Source organism: Typopeltis vanoorti, chromosome 1 (genome assembly GCF_054136105.1).
Source record: "Typopeltis vanoorti isolate ZY-2024b chromosome 1, IOZ_Tvanoo_1.0, whole genome shotgun sequence".
NCBI lineage: Eukaryota > Metazoa > Arthropoda > Arachnida > Uropygi > Thelyphonidae > Typopeltis > Typopeltis vanoorti.
Window position 1 is genome coordinate 166,778,574 of NC_143549.1, and position 15,387 is coordinate 166,793,960.

At 34.9% G+C, this 15,387-nt stretch overlaps 1 protein-coding gene across 3 annotated transcripts in view; it reads right to left on the reverse strand.

Annotated features, from left to right (window-relative positions):
* LOC150110620 (pseudouridylate synthase 1 homolog) overlaps nt 1-15,387 on the reverse strand; it is a 156,677-nt gene that overhangs the window by 36,731 nt on the left and 104,559 nt on the right. For all 3 annotated transcript variants that reach the window (XM_090395297.1, XM_090395278.1, XM_090395287.1), the window contains exons 9-10: nt 10,673-10,792; nt 1,706-1,776 (exon numbers count right to left, since the gene is read on the reverse strand). In XM_090395297.1, the coding sequence (XP_090251423.1) occupies nt 1,706-1,776; nt 10,673-10,792 (191 nt within the window). The remainder of the gene's footprint in view (nt 1-1,705; nt 1,777-10,672; nt 10,793-15,387) is intronic.

A 15,387-nucleotide genomic window follows, 5' to 3' on the forward strand; every position in this document is an offset into this window, starting at 1 on the left:
TCGTTGCAAAGGTGAAGCAAGCTTCCTCACTGTTCTTGATATTTTCTCATAATGTAAAACACAGCTCTTAAGAGATGTAGTACTGTTTTACATTATGAGGAGAGGTCACTACCCATACCGGTTTCAACCTTTTTTGAGGTCTCATCAGTGAGTAGCTAGACCTAGTTAATATCAGAGTTTAAGTGAAGAAAACTTACATACTTTTGCTGTACGATTGACCGAAAGGTGTGCCAACCTTTTTTGAGGTCTCATCAGTGAGTAGCTAGACCTAGTTAATATCAGAGTTTAAGTGAAGAAAACTTACATACTTTTGCTGTACGATTGACCGAAAGGTGTGTCACTATATTACATTATAACATAGTATAACTAAGATGAAAAGCCAAACGGCTATTTTTTTCTAGCGAGGTTGATATAAATTAAGGAGATAAAAATCCCTTATTGTTTTTCAGCCAGTAAGCGAAACTAAGATCGAACACTACGATCTGTAACGTTTCAAGCCGACGAACTGTCAGCGTATCCAAGCGTAAGTGACCACTTGGTAGTGCCACACCACGGCAACTCGTTGCAAAGGTGAAGCAAGCTTCCTCACTGTTCTTGATATTTTCTCATAATGTAAAACACAGTTCTGACAGTTCAACACAAGTTCAACACAAGCTGACAGTTCGTCGGCTTGAAACAATAAGGGATTTTTATCCCCTTAACTTATATCAACCTCGCCAGAAAAAAATAGCCGTTTGGCTTTTCATCTTAGTTAAATTATGAAACAAGCCATCGAGAAATGGCTCATATGCTACAGCTCTCAGTCTTCACCACTCAATCCACCAACTACAACGAACTGCAACTACACCAACAACATCTACTACCAACCACCATCTCTACTATTTTCACAGACAATTACAAACATCCTGCCCATGGTGGGATTCGAACCTGCAGCCTTTTGGTTGGAGAGTGGATACGTTAACCACTTGGCCAACCAGGACCAGCCACAAGGAGAAAAAAAGTAACAAAGTTATTGTGTAAAATTAGGCAAACTTCTCTTACCTTGAGAAGAATACAGAAGAAAACATGGCAAACTTAGTAACAGAGGAGTTATTATCACAAATAAAATTATAGATGATAAAGTGACAAAAAAACTGAGAGCAAAGTTATTTTGAATGTTCGGAGAAATGTACTTCAAAAAGGTTGATTAAATCGTTCAAAATCAAAATATGCAAAGGTAAGAGAAGGGCAAGTAAATATAAAAGGTGATCAGAAGGTCAAATCTTGAATGAATTGACTACTATAGCTCTTATTGTAGCATGCACACACACACACACACACACACACACACACACACACACACACACACACACACACACACACACACACACACACACGTGCTCTTAATTTTATCTGCTTGTGAATTATTTTCACAAGCAGATAAAATTATGGTCAGTCAAGGCTTTAAACAGGCTGTTTAAGAATATTAAGAAAAAGCAAATATATTATATCTCAGTCACTGTTCTCCAGCCAACTTATTAGTTTTGTATGTTAATCCCAAGGACCAAGTTTCTTAAATGAAACTACCACCTAAATTAAATATGAAATGGCTAACTTACATTCAGTTGTTAAGTTCATATAAAAAGATATATAGTTCATATAAATCAGAATACTTGCTATCTTATAACACTTCAAATGTCAAAATTCAAAAACTGCCAAAGGATACGATTTGTCATTCTTTTCAGCATCAAATATAGTTGAATATATATATTCTTCTTTAAAATTGTCTATGATATCCTAAATAAAAATATCATTAATAATTAGAATTCATTGCGTCTAAATTTATTTCAGTTCTAAGTCACTTCACAACTCACAGCAAATGCTTATTTTTGGCTGATATTGGTAACATGGAAATTAAGTAGGTGGAATCTGAAAAGGAGATGCAAATGATGCCACCAGATGGTAAATGTAAACTGTGGTGTATGTGCAGTTTGCATTCAAACATACAATATGCTGCAAATGTTCTAAACTGCTGATGTACAGAAACTGAAAGAAGGAAACAAGCCAAAAGTATGTTTTATAAGATGCTCTGGCTTTGTCACAATAAACTCATTGTAAACCATGACCATTTTGACATACAGAACAAACGTGGAATTACAAAGTATTAAAGTCCAAGTTATCTACAGTTAGCCGTCAACGATGAGGACTGCTGATCAGTGTAACAATGTGCTGAACTGTTGTTCAAATGTCCTCTCCGCAAAGTGTTTTCCATATAGTGGCTACTTTGATTTGAGAATCAAGCTGCAGTCAGATGATCAAAGTTAGGTGATTAGAGAGGGTGATGTAACATAACACTTTCATCCCCAATGAGTGTAAAGGTTCATAACAGTCTGTTAAATGGGTTATAGCATTATTACCATGTAAGGTGAGAGCACTGTCCAATGATTCTTGATAATTTTTTCTAAATAGTATTATGCAGGTGGCACTGGAGAACCTAGGTTGATACATAAGAATATCTTTGATATTGTAATCTTGGAAAATGATCACCACTTTGTAGGCAGATTCTGCTGAACACTGTTTTTATGGTCTGTGGATGATGATGATGACAGCAATTCAGATCACTATGGTTTGATATCAAAGTTCACAGGTTCTTTCTGTGTTTCTTTGATTACAACTATGCCATTAAACATGTTGTCATTTCACAATAAAATTGTTCTAGATGAGATCTTCTAAGTTCATAAACTTGTACCTAAGTTAAGTAAACGTGGCATCTATCAGACAGCGACCGCATGCAATTTTAAGTCCTGTCATAAAATTTGCAGCACTGCAAACTCTAGAAATCTGTATACGCTCTGTTGATTCCTTCATGGTTCAGTACCTTTCATCATCATGTACTTTAATTATTGCCAATCACATTTCTGTGTACACAAATATGGAACATTAACTGCAATTCATCCTGCCACTGAATGAATACTTATTTTGCAACTATTTGGTATGACAGGGTACAGGGTTCCTATGATTTTTGAAAAAAAAAAAAAAAAAATAAAATAAACAGTTGTCACACCTTATGAAGTGACTCACATATGTGCAGGAATTTTCAAACTTTCTGATTTTATTTAGGGTGTATAAACAGGAATTGCACTTACACATAACAGATAAATATTCATAATAGCTGGTTTAAATAATATCTTTTGCTTGAAAGATATATACTACTAGAAAACGGATAAAATTTTTAGGCTAATTAGTACTTTAAGTAATATACTATTTAAAATAAAGGAATAAAATAATCGGAATTAAGGTTTGCATAGCTTGATTAATGCGAATGTGAATATTAAGAATTTTTTTTTGTGTGTGTTATTTTTTGAAACAGCAAGCTGTTATGATATCTTGACTTGTCACACCCATCTAATTATTCATGATTTTATTTTTCATTCTAAGCACTATTTGATAATCTTGTTTACAAGACAGTAATAACATTCTTTTACACTCTCTCAAAGATATATTATCAACCATGTCTTGAAGTTTTAGAAGATTTTAAATATGTTTCTGTAAACTAATCTTCTTTGTTTAGTGCCTAGATGATGATGACTGTGAAATAATTAACTGCAAAATTTTATGAAAATATAATAATAAGGACCACGTACCAGTCTGGAGTTCAAAATTAAATTATCAATGACTGTTTTTGCATTGAACATTGCTTTTTTTAAAAAATAAAATTGAGATTGCAAAAAAACTTTCTTCTTAACTTTCCTTGTCCTATGCATCTTTATCATTTTCAATGATCTCATCTATAATAAAAAACTAATAACGATTTCAAGTTCTTTAGGATGTACATTTGAGGTAGTATTTATGGAAAGGATGAAGTCTTCAGATCCACTTTAAATGTTTTTCAAAACAAGGCTTCAAATGAATTGCACCTGATTTTTCATGTGTTTATTTTTGCCATCAGATGAGCCTAACAAATCCAAGTGTTACAAAACACACTACAATTGTGTATTATTATTCTGCTCTGCTCATGGTTATTTTGGTGATGATAATTCATTGAATTCATTTGGAATCAGGAGAGGGAAAATTTACTTGCTGGCATGAGACCTAATGCAGAGAGTCAGGGAAACTAGATCATCAAGTGAGGAATGGGAAAAATGTGGTGAAAGTTCAGCTATGGTATGCAAATATGCTAAAGATATGAATGGCTTCAAACATGGTTATGTCTCTGGCAAAGGGGTAAAAAATATGCTTTGGAATATGTTCAGACCTTTTGAATATGTTTGGTAAGGGAAAAGAGAAAGCTTAAGGCTAAATAAATTGCATATCTAATTATAAGAATAGATTATGTGGTAATTTATTATGTCTATACACAAATGCCAGGAGCATCAGAAACAAAGGGATTGAGTTTGTTGCTTTATTGAATACGATGTGGCTTAAGATTATTGACATTAGTGAAACCTGGCTATCAGAATCATATATAACTGGAAAGAAGTGTAATGGGTATACCCTTTTTAGGAATGACAGAAGAGATAAAAGAGGAGGAGGAGTACAACTAATGATATCAGATGACTAATCCTGGTTAGAGTAGAAAAGCTACAAAACAATGAGGATAACAATGTCCCATGTAGCGGTGAGTTTGAGGCTATCTGGTGTGGAGTGGAGGATAACAAAATGAAATATGCGGTGGGGTGTTGCTATAGACCTGGCGGCTCAGTTGCAGGGGATGAAGAAATGCATCGCCAATTTAGCTTTATGGGTACTAAATGAGTGATAATTATGGGTAACTTTAATTTTCCAAACATTGAATGGATAGAAGAGAAATCTTATGATAAAAATGAAGAGGAATTTATTGAATTGTTGCGAGATACCTTCTCAAGCAGAATGGGAAAGAAAAAAATTGAGGTCAAAGAGAGTTGGATCTGTTCATAGTATCAGAAGGGGTCTCTGTTAAGAATATAGCTATTTTAACACCAGTTGGTGATAGTGATCATGCTGTGCTTTTTTGGGAAGTATCTAATTGTAATGATGTTCCCATTAGAACTGGTTACATGCTGAACTACAAAGTTGGAAATTATGATCAACTTAGGAGAATACTATCTTTGATCACATGGTATCAGTTGCTGTCAGCAATGCATGGAATCTTTGAAAAAGTGCTTAAATGAGGAAGTATCTGAATGCATCTATAGTGTTCGAAGAATAAATAGGTTGGGAGTGAAATGTATGTGCAGCCTTATTAAGCAAGAGATCCACAAGAAGAAGATGATGTAGAAAGAATATCACGAGAATAAGAGTGAGAGGAGTTATGAAATATATAGAGCTCAGGCTAAATCGGAGTATGAAAAGAAATTGGCAATGCAAGCTAAAGCCGATTCAAAAGAATTTTATCATTATGCCACAAGCAAAAGAAAGAATTAATGTGAAGAATAACTTGATTAAATGCAGATGGTACTCTAGTGTCAGAAGCTAATGAGATTGTTCAATTAATGAGTGTTCATTTTTCTAAGATATATCAACTAGGTGTATGTAACATGGTGCACAGTGCTGCTACTACATTGAATGAAGATTTAGAGGTGCAGGAAAATGAAGTTGAAGAGCTGTTGCATAACCTAGATAGGAATTGTATATAGGGACAGATGGAATATCAACACGTTTGCTAATGGAATGTTCAACCGAATCGGCTAGGCCTTTCAAAGGTTGGTATAACTTGAGTCTCAGCTGTGATACTACAGGAATGGAAGGAATGTATGATAGTTCCATTGTATAAAGGTGGTGAAAAAACTGATGTGTCTAACTACTGACCTATCAGTATCTCTGGTGTGGTAGTGAAAATTTTAGAGAATTTGGTAAGAACTCACATACGGAGACGAGTTATACTCTGCAAGGAGCAGCATGGATTTACTAAAGGAAGGTCATGTTTTAGCAATCTGCTCATATTTCATAACAATGTTACGAACTATGATAATGTTGGATTTTTCTAAGGCATTTGATAGGATACCACACAAAAGGCTGTTGCATAAACTGGAGAATATGGAATTGGAATATAAACTCTTGACTTGGATCAGTGGATGACTGATATCAAAAAGTGGTATATAGTGGGTGTGAATCTGCCAAATTTAAAGTGACCAGTAGTGTACCTCAAGGTACACCACTTGAGGTACTCCTTGGGCTATTGTTGTATCTATAAATTAATAATATTAGGAAGGGTCTAACAGGAGATGTGCAATTGTCTGTGATGATGCAAAAATAGGCAGGGCAGCTGGGGATGCTACTGATATTCAGCTTACAATATGATTTGAACAGGCTGGACATTTGGGCAAACAAAAAATGACTGGCAGTTTAATGTTAGTGAGTGTAAAGTTATGCACTTTGACGTGATGAGATTTTGAGCAGTATATTATATTGGGGGGGGGGGTTATGCTACAAGAAAGTGATGAGGCAAGGGATCTTGGTATAATGGTGGATAGGAATTTGAGGTTCAAAGGTCACATAGCAAAAGTTGCAAATACAACTCAGAGGATAATTGCAATGTTGAAGCAAACCTTGACATGTAAGAATAAAGAAGTAATTTTGCCTCTTTATAAGGCCTTGATAACACAATACCTGGATTATTGTGTGCAGATTTGGTCCCAAGATGATAAAGAAGCTGTGAGAAGTGTGCAAAGAAGTTACAAATATTATATCCGGATTATGGGATTTAGATTATGAGGACAGATTGCAAGTATGTGGACTGCAGGCTCTGGATAATAGGTGATGGGGGGGGGTGATATCACAGAGGTCTATAAACTTCTGAATGGGTGTTATAGGATAACATCTGATGAAATTTTTCGTTATATAAAAGGTGTGGAGAGAAATCAGGTCCTCCATGAAAGTTAAGTTTATTCACAGTCAACAAAGGGATAGAAGCTAGGGTTTTCTATCACAGAACAGTGAGTGGAATAGTTTGCCTTCAGGGATAATGAGTGCATCTAGTGTGAATGAATTTAAAGGAAGTATGATAGCTGGTTTGGGCGATTTATAGCCTCCCTTGATGAGTCCTTGACTCCCTCCCTGGAGGTCTCATATTATAATAATAATAATAAAGAAAATTTGTAGATAGGAAGTTAGTAATGATGTAATTTTTTTCAATTTTTTCATGTAGTACTGTCATATCCTGTACACCCCTTGAGGGTACATGGCAGGAATTTGATGATGATGATGATGATGATGAAGAAAATAGGAGAAAGACGTGGTGTGATGATTTTAGATACTTAGACATGTTGTCCATACAGAGAGCACCCAATCTCTTTGCCACATCAATACCTCAACAGTCACCTTTATATCACTATTCAGAATCCCCTCTAAGCATGATCTGGAAAATATGTGGCTACAGCCTTCTGATGTGTTGCCATCAGATGTGGTCTCGTGCACTATCTGGCAGGCATGCCTTTTTACTGTGGTACCCCTGCATGGAAAAACTTTTGGATTTCTATCTGGCAGGTTCTTCAAGGGTGCAGGAAAAGAAGCAAGACAGAAACAGAATCCTTGCTAAACATAACATCAGCCCTCTTTAAGTAAGGTATTTGCTTCACCAGGTGATAAAGATCTATCACCTAGTGATATACACAGGGTTCTGACTCATGCTTGTATCAGTCATTCATTTTAATATCTCATGTATTTATTTGCATTTGTTAATGCAATCTGAAAAAAAGATTTCAGCTAGTAGCTCAAGGGATTGCTTAGCAGTCAAAGTCAGATAAATCAAAATCAGATCAATGACTTTGACTGCTTAGCAGTCAAAGTCAGATAACTGACTGACTGCTAATGTGTCCTGTTAATCCACTGGGTATTGAACAAATGAAGAAGGGCTGGCAATTTGAGACTTTGCCAATCAAAATGTATTCTGTATTGGCTTAAACCTGAAACAAACATGATGAAATTTTAGGCCATCAGAGATGTCAACCAGGTTAAACAAGACTGTTTTTGTCAGGGAACTAGAGTGAACAGTGAAAAGTCAGATACTGGAACAGAACATTAGAAGAATTGAAGATGGGCATCATCAACACAAAAATATCAATGGAAAAAAAGTCAAACTGGCAGAAGAACTAGAGAAGTACCATGTCGACGTAATTAGTGTTACTGAGACAAAGATTAAAACATGTGACATCACGCTAAATAATAAATATAGGATACTGAGCAAAACTGATCAGGGAAAGAAAGGAGTAGCAACATACATGAAGATAAACTGCTTGATTGGCAAGCAATTTTAAGAAGTTATGGCCAATTTCAAACTGGAGAATTGGACAATGAAACTTATTTGTGCCTATGGTCAACCAGAAGGTTCTACTAAGAAAGAAGTGAAAGAATTTTTTGAGTTGTTAGAGAAAGCAGTTGAAAAAGAAAAATGGAAAAGCTGGCCTCTGGAGATCTAAACAGCAGGGCAGGAAATGAATGCCAGTCATATATAGAAATGTTCTGGAAAATTTGGAGTAAGAGCAAAGCTAATAATAATGGTAAGTAATGATAATGGATTAACTACCCTGAGCAGTAATTAGGTTTCAGAGATGCAAGTAACTTTGCCGCGACAGGCCATTGAGCTTGTAAGGGTAAACAAGATAAACATATCAACAACTGAAATGAATATCAGTTGCAATATTATAACAAATGTTCTACTCTCCATTGTAGGTGGTTATTCATCCTTTGAGAGGTAAGTTAAAAATATATATCTCACTTTCTATAGTGTATAAATGTAAGAAAAAAAATCTGGAATTGGTAACAGCACTTCCCTGCAAAAACTTGCTAACATAAATTTACAGCTTTACTATAGTAGTTAAAATTTGATGTTCTCTCTCTCACACACACACACAAGCTAGGTGTGCAGTGCACATCCACGGAATAGCAACATCACTGATTATTATATTTTTGCATTTATTCCTGTTAAAAACTCCCCTAATTGTTTCCCAGCTTTGTGTGATTCCCAAAATTAAACACAGTGCTTCATGAAGAAACACTTTTCGATGCTTAAACATTGCATCACATTCACTTTAATAGCCCGGATGTGCGGTCACAAATACATACACCTTTGAACAGACACACAAATGGCACAGAGGGGAAATTCTTAGCATTCCAGTGGTTTTAAACTGTCCAGAAAGCAAGGCAGGGTGAGCACTGAGACAATAGCATGTAGTGAGCGTAATCTGCGAGAGCAGAGTGTTTTTCCATGCATTAAACAAAGCTAGTTGTTTTTCTTGCTTGTGCAGTATAGCATCTGTCGAGGCTAGAAAGTTTTTTTAATGGTATAGGGACATATTTATTCGAAAACAACAGATGAAGTAAAAATTATCTATTCCTGAATAAAAATGAATACTTCTGTATATTAAAAGAAGTTGTTATCTACAACATAATACTAGCATATGCGAGATATCTACTATTAATAACACAGAAGAGCCGCTAACACTAAAAAAAAAAAAAAGTAGGATTCTCAAAAGTATGGATAAGATAATGACTGAGTATTATGTATCCTATTATTGCATAAAATGTATACTAAGTCTCAGTAAGCAAATGAAAATTCTTAGAAACAAAGCAAAATATACATAAACTAGAGAAATACACATAACATGCATAACAAATTTTACAAGATGATTTGCTGCTCCATCAAACCACATGTATTCCTGCCACACCTAAATGAATTACCTGATCAACATTAATAGTTCATTGGATTAGCCTCTCCCTATAGTGGCTGTTTATGATTGGTTAATTATTTATACTTTGCATACAAATCTCTTTCCCTCTCCTTGTAAGTTTTTTTTTTTTTTTTTAAATTATGACATAAACATTCACTTATTCATGTCTAGACTTAATAGGATCACATATCACAAATGTCAATTATTAATAATTCATTTGTCATTAATGAAAGTATTTCTACTCATATTTATTCTTTCCTTTACATTTCCCAGTCTCACATGACTTATTAATGATGGTTCACATATTTACACCTTTGAATAATTCAGGTATACCAACCAAATATAGCATTTTCCTTCATTACTGTTTTATAATATATTTAAAAAGAAACAGATTGTTCCCTCACTCTATACAGATTTGGTTAAATTAACATGACCGCTAATGCACTATGCACTTTTAAAACTTTCATACGTTGATAAAAATGGGGTCAAATTGACATGAATTTTGTAGTGCAGGTTGCATAATGACAGCACACCCAACTAAAATGGGTATGCAATGCAATGCAATACACGCACGCACGCGCACACGCACACACACACACACACGGGTAGAAGCATGGTGGCATATACATGCTACTTTACTGCTCAAAGATTAATGAAGTTTAATCCATTCAACAGCACCTTTGCCTCTTCAAAATTCTTTTGCAAGCAAGCACTGTTAATGATTAGAGACCATCAAATTTTACAATACTGAGAAAAATAACAAGCAAAGCTGGAGTATAATATTATTATAAAAAGAAATATCTGTGCTTACCTGAAGATCTGAATGTTATCACAGGTACAAGTAAGTAATAATTGCCAGTTATTTAAAACCATCTAAATATAACTATCACTTAAATTTGAACCAAAAATGCATTATCTTCAAATATATAGAATATTATGAAAACATGACATGAAGATACATTCCTTCTCGTTCCATAGACTATTTGTTTAGTAAGAATGAAAAACACACCCTTATTAAATAAGAAAAAATTTACAGAGAACTATACCTGGTATCCTGTCCATAAAAGAGGTTCATGAAATCCATCTTCTCCATATCTTTGATTATAATTTTCATAATGAATTTCTTCGAGCATTAATCCAAGCCCTGGAGCTATAGGTATGTCCACCTAAAATACACCTCTAAATTCATTAGACATAAACCATACAAGTATAATTTTTGGTTACAACAACAGGAAATCACAACTAAAAAATAAAAATAAATAAATAAAATAAACATGTTAATAACAAACAAGAAATGAAAATTTTCATCATAGCTCCTTTAAATTAATATGTAGTGGAACCTAAGCATTTTTATAACAAAGAAATATGTAAACATAGTAAAAAAACATAAGAAATGTTTACTAATTATATGAAGAGCCAAAGGCTTCAATTCAGCGACATGAACTTATTTAAGTTAAGGGATATTACATCCCACATTGTTTCTTAGCCGAAATAAGAAACTCAAAGAGTTTCATGTAGAACAGTAATACAGCTCCTAGGAGCTAAGTTCACATTATAGTTCACAGAATAGTGATCGGAGCTTGCTCCACCCTTGCTATGAGTTGCCTCAGCTTGCACTACCAAATAGTCAGGTGCTGCACTATCCAGGTATTTGCTTACTCTTGGAATTGCCGAACTTTATATAGTTTCTATATTCGGCATGAAACTCTTTGAGTTTCTTATTTCGGCTAAGAAACAATATTGGATGTAATATCCCTTAACTTAAATAAGTTCATATCATTGAATTGAAGCCATTGGCTCTTCGTATAATTAGTAATTTATTAGAACACCTTCTTGGCAATTCTCATAGAAGGGATGTAAGTTCTGTTCGCTACAAACTTGGTATTAACTAGGTCTACCTACTCACTGATGAGACCTCAATAAAGGTTGAAACCGGTCTGGGTAGTGACCTTCTCTCATAATGTAGAACAGTAATACAGCTCCTAGGAGCTAAGTTCACATTATGAGTAAATACCAAGAATAGTGATCAGAGCTTGCTCCACCCTTAATATGAGTTGCCTCAGTTTGCACTACCAAATGGGTCAGGTGTTGCACTATCCAGGTATTTGCTTACGCTTGGAATCGCCGAACTTTATATAGTTTCTATATTCGGCATGAAACTCTTTGAGTTTCTTATTCGGCTAAGAAACAATATGGGATGTAAATATCCCTTAACTTAAATAAATTCATGTCGCTGAATTGAAGCCTTTGGCTCTTCATATAATTAGTAAAGATTTTATTTTGGTTACAATGTGTTAGCAAGTTAAGTAGTGATGATGAAGAAATGATATAGTTTTTAGTAGTATTCAAATAGGTTTAATGGGTGTAATGGAATATTAAAGTTAATTTAGAAGTTAGGAGATATCCTGGGATACGAACCTGTGTGCAAGATTAATTATGAGTTTAGTTTCAGGTGCTTTTTTTTTATTTTGAATAACAGTTTTAATTACTCAGAGCATGTGGAGGGAAAAGATATAAAAATACACATTCATCCACCCACCCCACACAGAAGTACAGAAACTGCATTGCATAATTCAGAAGGCGTAGTCAGAGGATTGAATTTAAGATGTTTGGAGTACAGCTCTCATAGTACCTATCTACAAAAAGGGCAATACAGTAATGTCAGAATTATATGTGACTTTCTCTACTGAGTGTTCCTGGTAAGATTTATGCATGAATGCTTGAGAAGAGACTAAGATAAATTGTGGAAGGGAGGCTTGGAGAAGAACAAGCTGGGTTCAGGCCAAATAGTTGTCAGAATCAGATTTTCACTCTAAGACAAACAGTTGAGAAATCATGGGAATATCAACAATGATTTATTTACGTTTTTTAGATCTGGAAAAGGCATATAACAAGGTTCCAAGAGAAAAAGCTGTTCAAAACACTACAATTAAATAGTATAAATGGACATATACTGAGCAATATGTAGTCTATATCATCCTCAAATTCTTAATATGTATCCTCAGGGAGTGTACAGGATATTATTATAGTACTACATGAAAACATTACATCATTACTAACTTCCTATTAACAATTTTCATCCAAATAATCTGTTATCTGTCAAGAACATCTGAGTTGTAAATCAGCAGTTGGAACTGTATGAAGAACGGGAAGACAGTTTGATGTTAAATCAGGTGTAAGGCAAGGGTGTACATTATCGCCACTGTTGTTTTTCATATATATATATATATGGATCATATGAAGGAAAGTGGCATTAAATCTGATATCAAAATTGGAGGCATCAACTCTTTACTTTATGCAGATGATGTTATACTTCTAAAGAAATCTAGACAGATCTGCAGGATTCCCTAAATAAACTGAATAACTGCTGTAATAAATTTGGTAAGCAGCAATAAAAAGACAAAAGACAATGAAAACAGCAACTGTACCCTGAATGGAGAACCTGTAGAACAATAAAAAAATTTCACATATTTAGAAAGTTTTTCATTGTCAGCAACTGACAGGAAATTACATTAAACATGCCAAGAAATTATATTCTTGTCTAATCCTTTATCCAACTGTAAGTAAATAAAGTTTGCATGTGAAGTATCTTTGCGACTAGTTTACTTGTATATATAAGTTGATGACTATAACATCAATTGCCTTAGTATCCCAGTATCCCATAATGTAAAGCACAGATTTTTTTGGATGGATATAATGCTGTGTATTATGGGAAAAGCCATTACCCAGACCTTTGTAAGTAAAAGGTCATCTTCAAAAACTAGGCAATTCCCCAGATCACTCAAACTTTAATGAGTTACCTGAAGGATCATTTTAACCCATCAACTCTTGATTACTCAAAGATATTCAGCAGTAGTTCCACTTAGTAACTGGCAAAAGCATCCAACAAAGGACTCTGATAAATGCCACATCAGTAGAGGTCATACCATAGGCAAGTATCTAATGAGATGCTGTAATTGAGACTACTTCAGCAGATCCCACATCTGTGTAAAACCACACCAGTGGGAGTCAGAAAAAGAAGAGATACCAAAGTTGAATCAATATAGAAGTCATATATTTTCCATGTACAAAAAGTAAAAAGTTATTATTAAACTTCTCTGTTATTATTAAAATTTTCTGTATTAGATATAGATGTAGAAAGTTTTTATCACTTCATTGAATATTAAATTAAACTTGCTAAGAAATTATATTCTTGCTTAATTCTTTATCCAAGAGTAAGCTAACAAAGTTTGCATGTGGAGTATCTTTATGACCAGGCTACTTGTATAAAGTGAAAAAACTTTCCACATCTATTTCTAATCCAGATAATTTTAATAATAAGATGACACACCTTTTTACTACTTGTATATGGAAAATATATGACATCTGCATTAATTCAACTTTGGTATCTCTACTAGGTCTGGCTCCCACTGATAAAACCTCAATAAAGGTCAAATCTAGGTATTGACCTTTACACCCCCCTTCTCAAAAAAGGGGGTGGGGTGGGGTGTTCAAAAAAAGACCGGACTGTTTAAATAGCACACCAACCGGCACAGAGCATGCTGCTGCTGCTACTTAGTGCACATAGTGGCAGGTTTTGACAACAAACTGCCATTTACCCAGTTCTGCTATGAGTGTGCACAAGCTGTTCTTCAGATTAGTGACAAAGCGACAATGACAGGGCTTGAAGAACAACATGTGTGTGTGTGTGTGTGTGAAATTTTGCTGCAAACGTGGTAAAAATTTTACAGAGACATTTCAATTGCTTAACAAAGCATACAGGGAGGACTGCATGAGCCAAACACAGTGCTATGAGTGGTTTAAGCATCGATGGATGAGTAGGTCAAATATTAAAGTGATGTTGGTTGTATTTTCTGATTTGAAAGGATGTCCATTATGAATTTGTACCATGTGGTCAGGTAGTAAAATAGAGAGTTGTACCAGGAAGTTTTAGTGTGTTTGAGGGATGCTGTGTGCAGGAAGAGGCTTGAATTGTGGGAAAACTAGACTTGAATGTGGCACCACGACAATGTGCCGGCTCAACATCACTCATCATATGCAGTTATATGGCAAAACATCAGACATCCATTATGCCCCATCCACCCTATTCTCTGGACTTAGCCATAGCAGACTTTTTCCTGTTTTCCAAACCATAGAGGAGATTCAAGAAAATGCGATAAGAGAACTGCAAGCCATCACAGAAAGTGCATTGAAATACACCATTCCCAACGAAGAAACGTTGGGAATGGTGTATCACCAGTAGAGGTGGCTACTTTGAAGGGGACAGCACTTAAAATGTTGTAAAATGCGCAATAAAGTCTTTATAGCAAAAGTTCAGTCCTTTTTTTTTGAACACGTCTTGTATGGATTACCATACAAGCTAACCAATTATGATTAGTAGGACAATCACAGACATCCATGCTGTTGGCAGGATTCAAACCTGCAGTCTTTTGGCTGGAGAATGGATACACTAACCACTCAGCCCACCAGGACAGTGACTTTTGCATTATGGGATACCAAGGCAATTGATGTGAAGTCACCAATCTCTAAATACAAGTAGTCTAGTTGTGCAGAGACTGCACATGTAGACTTTCTACACCTATCTCTAATCCAGATAATTTTAATAATGAGATGATACACCTTTTTACCACTTGTATATGGGAAATATATGACGTCTGCATTAACTCTTCTGGTTCTGGCTCCTGCCGATGAGACCTCAATAAAGGTCAAAACTAGTCTTGGTACTGACCTTTGCATTATGGGATACCAAGGCAACAACTGA